The sequence below is a fragment of the Notolepis coatsorum genome (assembly GCF_963971535.1).
Source record: "Notolepis coatsorum genome assembly, chromosome: 13".
In the NCBI taxonomy this organism is placed as follows: Eukaryota; Metazoa; Chordata; class Actinopteri; order Aulopiformes; family Paralepididae; genus Notolepis; species Notolepis coatsorum.
In genome coordinates, this window is record NC_140177.1 from 59,730,889 (window position 1) to 59,748,190 (window position 17,302).

At 40.9% G+C, this 17,302-nt stretch overlaps 1 protein-coding gene across 2 annotated transcripts in view; it reads left to right on the forward strand.

The window, feature by feature from the left end:
- Nucleotides 1-17,267, forward strand: part of vps4b (vacuolar protein sorting 4 homolog B) — a 57,834-nt gene extending 40,567 nt beyond the window's left edge. For both annotated transcript variants that reach the window (XM_084327526.1, XM_084327527.1), the window contains 4 exons: nucleotides 10,607-10,688; nucleotides 10,794-11,016; nucleotides 15,168-15,308; nucleotides 15,400-17,267. In XM_084327526.1, the coding sequence (XP_084183652.1) occupies nucleotides 10,607-10,688; nucleotides 10,794-11,016; nucleotides 15,168-15,308; nucleotides 15,400-15,501 (548 nt within the window). In that variant the 3' untranslated portion in view covers nucleotides 15,502-17,267. The remainder of the gene's footprint in view (nucleotides 1-10,606; nucleotides 10,689-10,793; nucleotides 11,017-15,167; nucleotides 15,309-15,399) is intronic.
- The last annotated feature ends 35 nt before the right edge of the window (nucleotides 17,268-17,302 follow it).

Genomic DNA, 17,302 nt, shown 5'->3' on the forward strand with positions numbered 1-17,302 from the left:
TACAGGAGGATGAAGACCAGAAAAAGACTTTAGACTTTTTTACATAAGGCTTCTCCATTTTCAATTCATCAAAACATTTAGAGACATACATATATACAGTAGTTTCATTAAAATGCTATTGATTGATTGATTGATTGATTGATTTAAAACTTTATTAACATATTGCAGAATGGGTACAGTACAGCTCAATACATACAATTGTTAAGGGGATGCAGACCAGAGAAAGACTTTAGTCTTGTTTACATCAGGGTCCCCCATTTTCAATTCATCATATTTCATATCTAAATCATATAATATCTCATTGCTAAATATATGCAATATATAATCTAATAATCTAAATCTAATATATAATATAAAAATGCTAAATGCATGGGTATTTTATTTTGTCTTTAATGTTAGCTTGCAAAATAAAATACTGTCTTGGTAAGCCTCATAATGAATTGTTTGGGGTAAAAAAGAAAAACATCGTGATGTGTATCGTGTATCGCCGAAAGGTCAGAAAATATCGTGATATCATATTTAGGCCATATCGCCCAGCCCTACTTAATAGCATCGATGTCATGGTTGCCATTTGATGTGTACAGTTTTGAATAGAACTCTATAAAACGTGTATTTATCTCTTTAGGGTCTGTAAGAACAGTGCCTGTGTCTGATTTAATTTTTCGTATTGCACGGGAAGCTTGCGCCTGTCTTAACACTTTGAGCGCCACGCCTGGTTTTCCGTTTTACCGCTTGAATGCCACCATCGGCGCCAATGTTAACGTTAATATCGCCTAATCTATGTTTTAAATTATGGCTATGTGTCTAATCTGCCCATCGCAGTATCAAAGACTATTTTCCAGTCAGTGCTGTGAAGGCAGATTGTTTTTTTATCGCGTCGTTTCCATTTCAGAGCAGTTAGAAAAGCCCCCGTTTTGATATAAAAAACAGCTCATTCTTGAGCATTCTATGAAAATCGTCTTTTAGTGGAATATTCCACAACGTTGATATTCGTCTGCCTTTTTATGAATCGTTTTCAAATAAACGCTAGATGATCAATATTATACGTGCACGCAAGCACATTACGGCCGCGCACTGATAATCGCTCCGTTGATTTCCTCACAGACTTTTACAGTGAAACCGAAAGAAGACATTTCACAAAACAGCTTATAACTTCATCAAACTTACTCTGATTATCCTACCACTGATAACATAGAGTCCTTACCTGACATCAGATGGTATCCAACTGGTATATTCCAATTCCTGATCATCGATAAGTGTATGGATCCAACGCGAGACTGTAGATCTCCATGATCCGCGGGGATCTGAGGCTCCAGAATGAACTGTGGTAACCCCGGCTGGATCAGTGAACTGGAAAATGTGGAGTACCGGATTTTTTTTCCCCCATTCATTTTCATTGAGTCCATTCCAAAATCACTTATGTCATCTGGGAGACGACAGGGGGCGCTTTTTTCCACAGTGATCACCGGTGCAGCTCGGCTATACTCGGGTAGGCTCGGGTGATGCAATAATTTTTCAGATCGCAAAAAAAAAAAAAAAAATCAGAGAAATCTCGTGAGTGGCACGCAACCACCTATAAAAAAAACAGAGAAATCTCGTGAGTGGCACGGAAAGTGTTAATTGACGTGCCAGCAGTTTCTGAGGTTTGTCACCTATTTCAAATTGTATATGTTTTATCATATTCAGTTGCTTATTGACCTGTGCAGATAAAATAGTATTGTACTCATGTCTTTGAGAGACTATAGAATTCAGGATGTCGGGATCCGCAGAGACCCTGTACAGGTGTTCTAGTTGAGACACAGAATCATCCAACTCCACTAGTCTTTTTGACATTTGTTTTCTCCTACCTGCCACGTATGATATGATGCTACCTCTAAGCACTGCCTTGATAGCTTCCCACAGTGTTGAGACATCCACATCCCCTGTATCATTTGTGGCTATAATGTCAGGTAGCCTAGCTGACATATATTTTAAGAAACTTCTCTTTTAAGATTGTGTTGTCAAATCTCCATGTGCGTTCATTTCTATGTCTAGTGAACCTAACATCCAGTGACATGGGAGCATGATCACTTATCAGGATAGTATGGTATTGTGTGGACACAACACTGGATTTATGCACTGGAGAGAAAAAAAGAATAGTCTCTGTTGGTAGGATTGCGTAGCCGGCCCTCCATATGTCAACCAGATTTAGATTGTGCATGGCACTTTTTAACACCTCACTGGCTTTGCTGTTCATGGATACCTTTGATGACTTTTTATCCAACACAGGGTCAATTATACAATTGAAGTCGCCACCCAATATAATATTTGTATTACCGACGTCAGGAATTCTATTCAGAACTGTCTCAAAAAAATTTGGATCATCAAAATTTGGACCATACACGTTTATCAATGTTACAGGAACACAATTAAGTGTCCCTGATACAATTACAAATCTACCATTCGGATCCGCGATTGTGCACACATGATCAAATGACACACCCCTCTTGATAATAATAGTGACCCCTCTGGCCCTGCCCCCGAAGTTTGATTGAAATATTTGTGATCCCTATCCCATACGTAACTTGTTCCTGGCTATATTCTTAATATGGGTCTCTTGAAGATATAACATCAGCTTTCAGGCTTTTTAAATTAGCCATTACCTTACCTCTTTTAACTGGGTGATTTAGACCTCTTACATTCCAGCTTACAATCCTTGTACTATCCCCATTGTTATTTACTGACATGACATATTAACCATGATCATGTAACAAAACTAAAATCGCCCAAAGTGTTGTATACATTCCGCCGTTAGAAAAAAAAACAATAATATGCACTGCCGCAAACTAACATGAAAAACACTACGCTGTCCTCCGGGGCCCTATTTACCTCCCTCCAGTTCCCTCTGCGAACAAACACCTCTAAGTCTAAATACCTTAAGAGCTAGTAAACATACCATGATAGTCTGTGTATGCAATCGTCTCCACCTGTCCAACAAAAACAAATGAGAAGTAGGTAGGATGGGAGCAATGAGCCGCTGTAACTCGTGAGTGATCACATATTGAAGCTGTCGTCTGTACCGTCGGGTTGGATTAACGCGGCACTTTGCTGTCGTCTAGGAACTTCTCCGCGTCCTTCGGGTCGTTGAACGTGCGCTTGTCTGTGCCAACCGATACCACGAACGTCACTGGGTGTCGGAATCCGCATCTCACCTCCGCAGTCTTGCATCTGGTCCTGATATTGTCGAATCGCTTCCGTAGCTTCAACACTGCCGGTCCCAGGTCCGGGAAAATGTAGATACGCGTTCCCTCATGTTGTATGGGGAACTTTTGTGTTGCAAGCCTCAGAATGCGCTCCTTCACTGAATCATGGTGGATCCGTGCTATAATTTGGTGTAGAGTGCCATCTGTTGCCGTCTTCACATTGACCCGATATGCTCGGTCGATTTTAACAGGCTTGTTGTTGAAGTTCTCATCTCCCAGCAATGTTGTTATAAGTTTTGCAATAAAGTCTGTAAGATTGCCCTTTTCCGTGCCCTCTTTTACACCTATGATCCGAATGTTTTGTAGTCTGTAGCAGCGTTTCCGTTAGCCGGTATTTACCGGTATTTGACTGGCAGAATCTGTTGAAGTCCGACATATTTAATCTCTCCGGTCATAATGTCCGGTGAAAATAATTCCCTCTAAGCACAATTTGATTATTTGAATTGTATTAAAATAGGCTAAAATTAAATAGCCTATGCGATGAACGAAACAATCATTACATTTGTTTCATCGTTGCTTATAATAATGACAACGACGTTGTCAGCGAGAGCTTAGTGCTGGGTTTGCGAGTGCATGTGCAGCTGCAGAGACTGCACACCAGCAGTGCCGGCACAGTGCAGTACTCCAATTCAGCCATTGGCAATTCAGCTGTTGGGTGGGGGGCGCTGCTGAGCGGACCCCAGATAGAGCCTGAAAACAGCTGAATCTGCTGCTCTGCAGCGTCATACTCTCGCAAATAAGTCGTTGGGAGGTGGAGATTCATCACGCAAACCCACGATAATGTTGCCGTCTCTCTGCCAAATTTCTCCGTTCTTCACTTGATATAATTAATACAAATGTCCAATATAACTGAATTCGTTAGCTCATAAAAATGTGATTATAACAGACTGCTGTTTATTAATGTCGGACGACTGCCCACAGACACCTATTTGATTTAAAGTCGGCAGCAGCACGGAGTCTCTGGACTTATTTTATTTGGAATATAATTACTATATGCAAAAGTAGCCTAGTTTTAAGTTAAAATATTATAAATCTACATGCCTTGATGATGTCATTCTTTTGTTTTGTTGTCATTCTTTTGCCTATCAATTGTTTTTAAGCTCAATAAACTCTGACCGGAATTTCTCTCATTTGACCGGTAGATTGAAATCTACCGGACACTGAGGCCGGCAACAATTTTTTCGAACGGAAACCCTGGTCTGTAGCGCGAGACGAGGTCTTCCAGAATCTTGATTCGGCTTTTATGTTCATTCAGGCCATCCTCGTTTGATGCTACCCTTTCCTCAATATTATCCAATGTCTGTTTCAGACCAGCAAGTGATGCATCCAACTTTTCAAACCTTGAATCGACATTTTGATTCAGTTGATGAATAGCGGCCATTATGTCCGTTGTGGTCGGCGGTGGTGCTTCGTTCGGCGCTGTAGTTTCAGCTTGGTCTTCATCCGAATCCGACAGGTTGCTGCTATTGTTATCTTCTCTGCTATCATCCACAGTTGTAAGCTTTTTTTTAGCCTTTCTGTCTTTCCTCGGTCTCGGCATAGCTCAGTTGCGCCTCTACAACTTATATTGTCAATTTTCTTTTTACTTCTACCATTGAATTGCCTTCTTAAATTGTACACCATTGAATTGCCTTCTTAAATTGTACACTTTTGTAGGAGTTTAGTGGAGCCTCTCTCACACACGACTATCCCATCTCACGCCCCCCGGAAGTCAAGTCCAGTCATCTGACGTAAATTCTGGCTTGATCCTGCAATGTTTTCATACCGATCCAGCTGATTAGTGTTTTTAGCATTCAATACTAATGCCATTACTGGTAATCAATAATCAGAAATGACCCCCCCCCCCCCCTTTCATGCATTCATGATAAAACATGATACCGATCAAATGCATTTGGATTTTTAACTCTAGCTTGTGTAGGGTCGAAACGCCAATAGATTTAACGTTATTAGCTTAGCGCCTTATAACTAGCCTTGCAGGAATTATCCCAGACCATTCCGATATAACGCTCATATTCATCACTGTATAAAACGGGAACGTATTGATGAAAAAAATATTTCTTTATGGCATATTGAAGGGAAGGTTCATACCGTCAATTGACAATGACATTGGACTCATAGCTATAATATAAAATATAGATTTAGCTCTACAAACAAGGTGACACACAACTATCTTTTAAAGCGTGGCCTAGCTAGAACAGGATGAGGCCAATAGCTGGCACTGATTGAGTTAATTACATTAAACAAAGCAACTCCCATTAGCTTCAACCTTTTCTGCTGCCTAAATATTTTCTGGATTTGTTGTATTTGCATTGCGTGGACAATGAATCACCATAGAAACACGAGGAGTGGGAGCTGCAGTCGGCAGAGACAGAGCTGTTGTATTTTGATGCTTATGTGGTGGAGTCACTTATTCTCAGGTCCTGGCTAGTAACCCTCTATTACGTTATTATTGACTGAAGGAATGCTCGTTGTCTTGTCAATGTAACATAATGAGGAGACGGTAGCCAAAGTAACCAGCAAAAGATATTTAATGAATAATTACCATGGTTTTTGTAATCAGGAAATAACATAAAATAATGACAAACAAAACACAGAACCAGTGTTTCCCACAGGATTTTGTGAGACTGTGGTGGGTGAACCTCTGCCCCTCTAGGGGGGTCCTGGGGCAGAGGTTATTTTTTAGAACTGTACTGGATTACTATTACGACTACTACCACTGCCAATACTACTGATGCATCCCTATTGGCAAACTATATTACATTTTTTTTTTTTTTTTATTATTAATACATACATTTTTTTTGTTCATTATAAAACTGTGGCGGGACCAATTAGACTGTGGCGACACTGACAGAACTGTACAAACAGGATCAGCATCTCACACAGGGAAGAACAGAACAGTTATACAGGAGGGGATGAAAAAGTTAGTTACTAGTTACTTCTTCCAAAAAGTAACTAAACTACTTACTCTGTTACAAATTATAAAAGTAACTAGTTACTTCAGAAAGTAACTATTGCGTTACTTTCAAGTACATTTTTAACATAAACAACGTACACAAATCTAAACTATTTGAATGTTACTGTGGGACAAAGTGAGACTAGCCTCCAATCAAATGCCATTTATGTAGATATTATAATTACTATGTTTATATAGTGGATCATACAAATACAAACAATAGATGTTTTGGAACTTTTGATATGTATTGCCCCTCAACAGGCCACAACTGGGCAACATTAAATTATGCTTGTTAAGCACTATACCAAAAATAAATAACAAATATATACTGATTGATTGAACATTTTTAATTAACAGATTGCAGAATGGATACAGTACAGCTCAATACACACTAGGGCTGTCTTAAATACTTCGAAGCTTCGTTCCATGGCACAAACTTCGAACATAATTTTTTTTTTTTTTTATTTTTGTGCCTCCAAAATCTTGTGCCTCCATTCCAATGAAACAAAAGTAAGCGGCGCCTCGACTCCACCAACAAGCATGTGGAGATTATCTGTGTTGAAAACAAGGACATGTGCAGCAGACATGTCGACGAAGAAGTCATCAGACGCGTGGTTACACTTTAAAATATGCAAAGACAATGCCCAAAAAGCAGAGTGCCAGATATGCCAGAAGAAAATGGCATATCACAACTCTACAACAACTTTGTCAAATCACCTAAAAAACGTAAGTATCGTTGTACACGACAGCGACGCCACACAAAACATTAATAAGGCTATGCCTATGCTGATATGACTAATGTGTTACCAAGTTGGCTAATTTAATTGTAATCATCTGCTTTTGTAGGTGCATTGTCTGATATAATTATAAATTAAATATAATATGTTTGCTTGATAGACGAAGGTTGCAACATAATTATGTAATGTCATGTCGTTGGCTGTGAGAGCAGCCCCACTGCACCCAGGCAGCGCAGCCGAGTGAAACCTTGTTGGCTGCGTCACAGTCACGAAAGGGGCTACTTAATTAATTAATCCAATCCACTTTATTTATAGAGCACATTTAAAAACAACAAAGTTTACCAAAGTGCTGTATAAGTCCCACAACATAAGATAAAAAAAATAAAAAATAAAAAAATATTATAAAAAAAAAAAAATCTCGAACCTTCAAATTCAAATCGAAGCTTCGATTGCCAAAAAAAGCTTCGAAGGTCAGCCCTAATACACACAATTGTTAAGGGGATGCAGACCAGAGAAAGACTTTCGTCTTATTTACATCAGGGTCCCCCATTTTCAATTCATGACATTTATGACATACAGATATAAGAATCTAAACTAATCTAATCATGACACTCTTTGTAGTGCAAATAAAACAAATGTGTCTCTCACTCTCTTTCTGTATCTCTAGTTCTCTCTCTCTCTGAGCACCTGAAGACTGTGCTATTAAACCAGGAAGTGCAGCACTATGTTGATAAGCAACACAACAAACACAAGACTAAGAGTGAACAAAAAACGCTCATGGACCCGCGGCCACTCGTTGACTGACTTGCTTGTGTTCGTTGGATTCGTTTTGTATTATTTGCGCCGCATTTTTTTGGCAGTAACGGTAATGGCGTTATTAAGATTGGAAGAGTAATCCGTTAGATTACTCGTTACTGAAAAAAGTAACGTCGTTAGTAACGCCGTTATTCCCATCACTGGAGACGAGACACACCTGGGTTGATTGCAAATGGATACACCTTGGGGGAAAACGATGAAGACTACAAGACCAGGGCAGGGAACTACAACTAGACATAACACATCACACACTGGGAACACCTGATCAGGGTACAGACTAGTGGTCTGCAAGGGCCTTGAAATTAGGCCCATGCCCAGCCCGAGCCCATGACGTTCAGGCCCTGCCCGATTTAAGCCCGACTGTAATGCAACATATTGCGCTGAAAACTAATGAAGCATTATAATTATATAGCCAAATATTAAATTTTTGTTTTAAATATTCGAAACACTGTTTATATATTAACTTAATAAATAAACAAAAACGAAAATGTCCAATAGGTCTACCTAAATAACGCATATCACGCTGAAAACTAACAAGCATTATAGGCCTATAGCCTTCTATTTCCATTTCCCAGCACGCGTGTTACTGAACACTGTGCCTCATCATCACAATCGGTCCAAAAACTGCATCCGATGTCGCGAGTACAGAGGTACTGGCAGACACAGACTAAAACATTAATGTCATCATGACACAAAAGTATACAGAAAAAACTCGACCGCAGCAGCCAATAATAATATAAAATAAATCAGGACTCACCTCGCTGTTGACGTCAGCAACAAAAACGTCTGGCGTTGAATAACGTTAACAAAACTTCGCCAATCAGTTGCTACATCCAAGAACAAATTAAAACGTTCGCCAACTGGCTATATTCCAACTTCAAACAACAATTGAAGTTATTGAACCACTTCGTTCGGTCTGCTCTTCATTTGTCCACCATCCACCGTTGATGTCCTTCAGCACTGTTCTACTGTCCTTGAATTCTCCCTGCGGTAATTACATCCAAATGTTTCCAAAAATGCAGCTTTCCCAGACGCATTGGGAACTTTCAAAAGCTCTCCCTTTCCCTAATTCCATATCTGTTAACTTATCCATCGCGACTCAGAGAGACACGAGAGTACTCTCTGATCTCTAATGACAGCTGGCGCAAAACAGAAACTGAAGGCGTAAGGTTATCCTATAACCCTAGTTATATGAGTATAGCGAGCGCGGAATAAAAAAATAAATAAAAAAAAAAAGAGGGCGCTGCCCGGCCCGGCCGAGCCCGAATTATTTATTTAAAAACAAAGCCCTACCCAGCCCAAACCCGTTGGGTCGGGTAGGGTCCCGTCGGGCTCGGGCAGGGTCGTAGTGCTCACTAGTACAGACACACCCCACATGTAACACCCTCAAATAACCATCCAGCAGGTGAATTTAGGGCAATCTCAAAACATGCCAATTCAGTTTCCAGTTCAGAATGACAAACGCCAGGCTGGCCCCAGACCACTGATAGCTGTCATGTCACACTGCTGGTTGGTCTTAACCCTTTGGGTGCCGTTAACATAGAACTACGTTTCTGTCGCCCGACGGTTGAGTGCCGGAAACGTAGATCTACGTTTTTCTCATGGTATTTATTTTATTCGCTATTGCCAAATTCAGCAGGGCACCTTGTGCATGCTGTACTGAATGTGTCTGAGCTGGCAGACGGTCTTATACCGCCCTCTAACGCCTTCGGCCGCTATTGTACTCTATTAGAAACTACGTAGTTTCTTTTCTCTACCGAGCTGCGGCGTGGGGGCGGGTCCTAAACACTCCGGCAAAAGATGTGCTTGTAGGGATGGCTTGGACAACTGACCCCGCCCGCCCGTTCATGTGCAATGCCCAATAACGTCGGAGACAGGATCACTGTGGATAACTGGAATGGCGATCAGATAATTGGATTATTTATTTTTTGCATTACATCAGAGACCAGGTAAGGACTCTATATATCCAATCTTGCGTTGATCTGATATTTTTTTCTCCCGCGATTAAAGCTGCCTGTGTGTGCTGTGTGTGGCTGTTTACCGTTGGGTGCAGGAGGGGGGGCGGGGCCCATTTCATGTATGCACGAGGAGACATAATGATGATCTAGCGTTGATTTCAGGAAGATTCGATAATCGGGCGAAAAATGACAATGTGATAACTGGATTCCACTAAAACGCTATTTTCGCATCTTTTTCCTGGAATTACTCAGAAGCACCCAAACTATATTCATATTCAAAACGGAAATGTACGGATGAAAAAATTATCTGTTTTTTGCACGTTGACCAGAAGCAACTCACTGACAATCGACGGTGTTATTAGATCCATAGCTATAATATAAAATATAGGTTTAGCTCTACAAACAAGGTGAGCGTTTACATGGGGTTAATGGACGGCAAGGCCAGATGCACTTCCCGGAAGGGGCGTGGCACCTGATGTGTTAAAACACGAAAACCACATACACATTTACTAAACACCTCTTCTGTCTCCCCCTCTCTCCTTTGCTCTTATCTCCCGTATATGTCTCTTCTCACCACCCCTCACTCGTCATAAATGTCAGTGTCTTACTATTTAAGACAATGGGCCTCATGCAGTATGTAAGCTGCTATATGTAACCGGAGTGCTCCCTGTAACACTACATTCTGTTGACTGGCAGATTTCTGTTGTGTGAAACGCTGCCACAGGAAATCTCTCAACCTTTATGGAAGAAACCAACCCCTCTTCTTCTCCATCCCATCCTCCGTTTCTGTAATTCTCCATTCACATTCCATCAACTACACTTCCCCTCCGCCTCCTTGTCGAGCGATTGAAACACGCTTACACTGATTTTACCTCCGTCTCTGATTGCTTTTTTCCACAGGGGTCGGAAATGACAACGAGGGAGTGCTGGTACTTGGGGCCACCAACATCCCATGGACTTTGGACTCTGCCATCAGAAGACGGTAACCGACTCGCTTAAAGAGGGATGAAAAAACTAAGAACCCTGTGTTGTTCTCCGTCGTTGTTTGCATTGGTAACCGGTTGTTCCTCTTCTAATACCGCCTTAGATTTGAGAAGAGGATCTACATCCCTCTGCCAGAAGAGCATGCGCGCTCCTTCATGTTCAGGCTCCACCTCGGCTCCGCCACCCCCAACAGCATCTCCGACTCCGACTTCGTTACTCTGGGCAAGAAGACCGAAGGATACTCCGGGGCAGATATCAGTGTCATTGTCCGAGATGCACTCATGCAGCCCGTCAGAAAGGTCCAGTCAGCGACCCACTTCAAACGGGTAGGTCTTTTAACTCATTGACTGCCACACTGTTTTCGCATCTGTACTCCCTGGCGCCAGTTTTTTTGGACCATTTTCATGATATTTCACGATCATTGCGGAGCTATTGTATATTATAGCTATGGAGACAATAGTATGGCTCATTTGACAGACACTATTTATAGTCCAACATGTAAATAGTTTGTTTCTACATACCCTCGTTCGTTCACAATCCCGAGCTAAACATTGCCCCGTTTCAAAATAATCCAGGCTGGTTTTCTAGATCATGAGATAAAGTGTGTTTTGTGCAGCGTATGCGCAAATCTTGCGGCTGCTCGCTTGAAACCTATATTATTGCCATGTCAAAGGTAAACAACACATGACCGTGTTTCTTCACAAAGCCGGGGGGGGGGTGTCATTTTCCGACGCTGCGATCATACAAACACTTTTTTTTTTTAATGGAGTTTCAGTAAAGTACACGTAAAATAGACCTTTGTTTTAGAGGTACTCCATTTCTCACTTAGAGTTCAAAAGTGTCTTGAATCAGAACAGGATCAATACATATAACGTTAGGTGGCCCTCATCCGTTGTCTTCTTCTACTAGTCTGCTCGGGCCAGACTATAGACTGAGCCGAATGGGTTTCCTCATCGGTCGGTTTGATTTATAGTTTTTTTTCTTCGTTTTACCAGTAGTGCTGAGTCCAACATAGTCCAACATAGTCTGGTGGAAACGCACCTTATCGTCCATAATCATCCATATAATCCATTTAATCTTTTTCATAATATCCAATAGTTCGCTCTAGGCGATCGCGATTGTCGAACGTGTCCTGCTCACTGCTGCTCGCAACGAGTCCCTAGTTGTTTGGGGGCTGTGGGGCTGGCACTAAGATGGCCCATGCATGTTCATAAGGTAGGCGATACTGCCACCAGGCGGGATTCAATCGTCATTGCAATTTCAAGTACTCAGATGAGTCACCATGGTCCGCACGACTGTTTTGAATAGGAAAAATCGGAAAAAAAGAAAAGGACTATATAGTCGGGTTTGGCGCTCAGCGGTTAACTCTTTGGACGCCACGGACTTGAGCATCTTTTGTTCCTACCACGCCAATGCTCTAAGAGATAGGAATAAGTGGCTGTGTTTGCAGGGCTATATCTATATTCTATATTATAGCTATGGATACAATACTATGGCCCATTTGACATCAACTATCTATGGTTCAATATGTGAAAAATAATTAATTTTTTCATCCATATGTTCGCGTGTTATACCGTGGTGAATATAAGTATAGTTTTAGAGGGATCCTGGTTAATCCCAGAAAACTGATATGCAGCAATACGTGAATTGGCGTTGGCGGCCAAGCGTTGGCGTTTCTCGCCTGGACACATTGTCATATAGTCCTTACCTTCACTAGGAGGTACCCCAAAAAGAATATTTAAATTGTCTGATCGCGATTCCAAGTATTGGTGTCCATCGTGTCGCCAACAAATCCACCACAACACATGCATCGGGGCATTTGACGCTTTTCAATCCGATCGGGCAAACGGCTCGACTCGCCTGACCCAGAAAACTGCGCCCGGAGGGATTTGAACGTAACACAGAGTAAGATACAAGGTTTCAAAGGGTGCTCGATACTGCCACCCAGCAGGATGCGGCCGGTATTGCACTTTGGCGATCTCAGGATGATTCCCTGTCGTAACCCGAGGTCCGTGTGCCTGAAATGAATAGAAATATCGAATAAAAGAAATAACGATGAAAACCTGACTATACTCAGGTTTTCGGGGGTCCTTGCGCTCAACGCATGGCGAGATAACCCGACTATCCTCTGGTCTGGCGGTGATTGAGTTAATAGAACTGTGCTGAATGACTTTTTATTTTTATTTAAATTTGTATCCGAAGGAGCTATTCAAACAAAGCTTTGAATATTTGAAATGTTTTACATTACGTCACTACTAGTAGTGGTGGGAATCACTAGAGGCCCCACGATACAATATTACCACTATAATAGAGTCACGATATTACGATTTATTACCTTTTTTCAACTGCAATTTTTTTTATTTAACCTTTATTTAACCAGGAAGTCCCATTGAGATACAAGATCTCTTTTGCAAGGGAGACCTGGCCAAGATGACAGCAATAACATTTGCAAATATCAGACGGCAATAAAATGTGCGGTACATCACACAGAACATAATAAAAGTGCATGTATACAATATACAATACATCACATGTAAACACAAAAACACAAAACAGAATAGTCTACATAATAGTAAAAGTGTACGACAGTAAAATATGATGTCCCAAACAGAAAACGTCAATCTGCAATAAAACTGTATATAGTAAATCATTCGTTTTATCTAACAACATAATGTTTTCAGTCTGTTTACCTCACTCCAACCATATTATTGCAGCTAAATGGGATTTCTTTAGGAAATCCCAACCTGAGCATCACAATTGGCAGAAAGGACAGAATATGGACTGAATATGGTCACAGCCTCAGCAATAGATGGCAAGATGTTCACAGGCTCCTGAACAGTCACTAGGTCACTAGTCTCCTTTTTATAACTAAAATAAAATTCAGTAACAAAGTCAGCAAGTTGACAACACTGATCCGCTTGAATACGCACTCACACAGTTGATGTGCTCAGGGGTGCGTTGCTGATTTCAAAGCTGGTTGCACTGTGTTTTAATGACGCCCCATGCTCCCGCGCATGCGCATAAATGTTCCCTCGCATACGCACAGACTAAAAACAATGCCTAATTGCCTCTACGAATGGAATGTAACACATTTCATTCAGAACGTATTTGAACACACCTGACGACCTGCGCTATTGTTATGCAAAGTAGCCAGGTGGGTACTTAGCCAGTTGGCGCATCAGTCGAGTGCAGCGCATTCCTGTGTGCACGCACATCCGTACATGTGGGTGTGCATGCTTCTGCTCACAGAGCCGGTTGCATGGCGTGCAACCCCGTCCCATGAGCAACGCACCCCTGGAGGTGCTTTCTGTTTTCCACATCGGCGACATGTCCTTCCTGATGTGTCTTATACTTATAAGACTTATCTGCAACTCCCAGAAAACTCTCACTGAATTAACTAGTATTTAGTACAGCAATATTGTGATTAGTATTCTATCTTAACACTTTCAGTGCCAGCAGGGGGCGCACGATTTAGTGCTTGAATGCCCAGCATCCACTTCAATGTTAGCGTTAATAACGCCTAATCTATGTTTTAAATTATGGCTATGTGTCTAATCTGCCCGTCGCTTATCAATGACTCGTTTTCCAGTCAACATTGTCGAAGCGGATTGTTTTTTTTATCGGGTCATTTTCGTTTTATAGCATTTTGAAAAGCCCTCATTTTCAAGGAAAATAAAAAGATTCTGTGATAAACGCCCTGTACTGGAATATTCTAGAACGTTGTCATTTTTCGGCCTATTTATGAATCGTTTTCAAATAAACGCTAGATTATTGATAGTATGTGTACGTATGCACGCTATATAGGCGATCTGAAAAATCGATTATCTGATTTCCTCAAAGCCATCGCCCACACACACACACACACATAGGGCGAACGCTGAGAACTCAGCGAATACAACTCTGATTATCCCAAGACTTGTAAAATAGATTCCTTACCTCAGATCCGATGTTCTCCAAAAAGATCATTCCAATTCCTGATCGCCATTCCAAAAATCGATCGCTTTTATTGATCCAACGCTAAATACTGTAAACACATATTCCACAGTGTTCTGATGGTCCACAATGAATCCGATCGGCTCGGGTTACATGCCTGAGAAGTAAAATGTGGATTCCGGATTTTTCTTTTCTCATACATTTTCATTGAGTCCATTCCAAAAGGGTGCATTACCATCTGTGAGACGATAGGGGGTGGATTTTTCACATCTGAGATCCTGATGGGGCTGGTTTACCAACGGGAGACTCCGTTGATGAAATATGAATTCAGATCGCTAATAAAAAAAATAACACGCTAATTGTCGTGGTGGGCATTCAGGGGGCGGGCTGATAACACTTGTTATCACATGGTGGGCTCTCAAAGTGTTAATAGTATTGTATCTTAATTTCAGCCTCTTGTAGCAGTTGACTTGGTTACCATGCTTGTGTTTTCTGTCTCCCTGCCTGCACTGTATAACTTAACGGTTTATAAACTGTTTATAAGGCACGGGGGCCATCGAGAGACGACCCCAACATTCTAGTAGATGACCTCTTGACCCCATGCTCACCTGGGGATCCCAATGCAATAGAAATGACATGGATGGATGTGCCTGGGGAAAAGCTATTGGAGCCTATTGTTTGCATGGTAAGAACACAAAAATACTAGGTTTTCTGCAATATCTTTGAATGGGACACTGTTGAATATCTTGTAATGTCTGTTTTTTATTTATTTTCAGTCTGACATGCTGAGGTCCCAGATCAACACAAAGCCAACAGTTAATGATCAAGATCTGGACAAACTGAGAAAGTTCACAGAAGATTTTGGACAGGAGGGCTAAATTGGATGTTTGAATCAAACCAAAGCAAATAAATTGTGTTTAAGTGTTCTCTCTCTCTCTTCCCCCCCCCCCCTCCCCCTCCGTCTTCCCCTAGAGCCTTCACCACTCTTGGGGATCTAATGGTGTATCACAAGTAGGCCACATGACTTCTGTATAATAACCAGTCTATTGGCCACATAAAGAGGTGAAAGATACTATTTTTGTCATGTCCTCCATTGTCTGAGGATTTAAGACTTCAGCTGCAGCTCATCTGATGCTGACCTTATGGTAGATGGCCCGACAGCTATTTGGAATTTAGAATAGGTTCTTATGGTTGCATATTGGTAAGCTCTAGAGCCTAAAGGCATTGTTGAAGAGAATATTCAAGCAACTTGGGACAAATCTGAATATAAAAGTGCATGACATTACTGCAAATGCTATTTAAATTGTCAGATGTGTGAAATTTATACAGAACTTTGTTTTAAGTTAGGAATTATGCCAAACTAACCTACCATCTGAATTATAATTCTGGTTGATGTTACCTGTCCAATTTCCATCAAAATTCCATCTACATTGCTCCTCTCTCTCTCTTTGTATCATTAAGCATTTTGAATACTTTATGGCCATGTATAGCCCTTTGGTCTTGGGGAGAGTGAAAGTAACACTGTCATTGGTCTTTTAATGAGCTGTTGTAATTTTTACTCAAGGGATTTAGACCTTTTGTAGTGACAGGGGGGTGGATGTGACAGGTTGACTGACACTCAGGATCGGAGCTGCGTTAGGCCCAATTTTGAATCCTTTTTTATCTCCCCATTTTCAGACAAAATACTTTATAATTATAATTGAATTGCTGTTTTGAATTTGAAAAAAAAAGTTGTGAGTAGGATGGATCACTAAAGGTGCTGGACCAGCATTTTAGTCGTCAAGGATTCAAATACAGTAGTAGTTAAATATTTGTGTCACTCTTCCAACTCTAAGACAGTCTATACCCTACATCTTTTCATTGCCGCTGTGTGTTCCCTTTTTAATGCTGTGCCGGATCTCCTTTATATATATCAATTGAAAAAGAAACAATGCCTTATTAGAAGTCAGTGTAAATTTTGAAGAAACAATGCTGGGTTGTTGGATGAAATCAGGGAAGCAGTTGTGATTGATGAACATTGTTACTCAGCTGATAGAGTTGTGCCCTTCCTGATGACTTGTCGTACAGAACTTGTAAGTCGCTTTGGATGAAAGCGTCATCTAAATGACTAAATGTAAATGATTGGAGGATCAAGAAAGGAGGGTGGGGCTTGAGATAGGTAAATTGGGCACTGCTGGCAAGGGCGAGTAATTACTATATTGTACAATTAGGAATGCAGCTCCAAGCATGCACCATCTTTAATAAAGTAGCCATTATAAGTGGCGATGTGCACCGTGTGCCTTCTACACATGTTGCAAGATTACTTTATTTTTTCGTTTTTCTTTTTAAAATTGGAAGTCATATTGCTTTATATTGGGTGCTTTGTCACCATTGCTAAGAATTGTATAATACTTGCACATTTCATGTGAACTCTTATTAGATTGTATACAACTGTACTCCTATGGCTATGCACTTATGGTGTTCAGATTTCAAGTCTGTTTCAAATTGTTAGGGTAGGGAACATCTCTCACTTTACATGTCTTTAGAGCTAGCCAACTTTTGGGCCCTTTTCTTGTGAAATGGTCAACCATGTATCCAAATTTCTGTTTTGCTTTTCCATAAAATGTAAATAAAAGTAATAAGTCGTGAAAGGCTATTGACTTCATTTGCATGTGTTTTCAATAAGATAGTGAGCACACT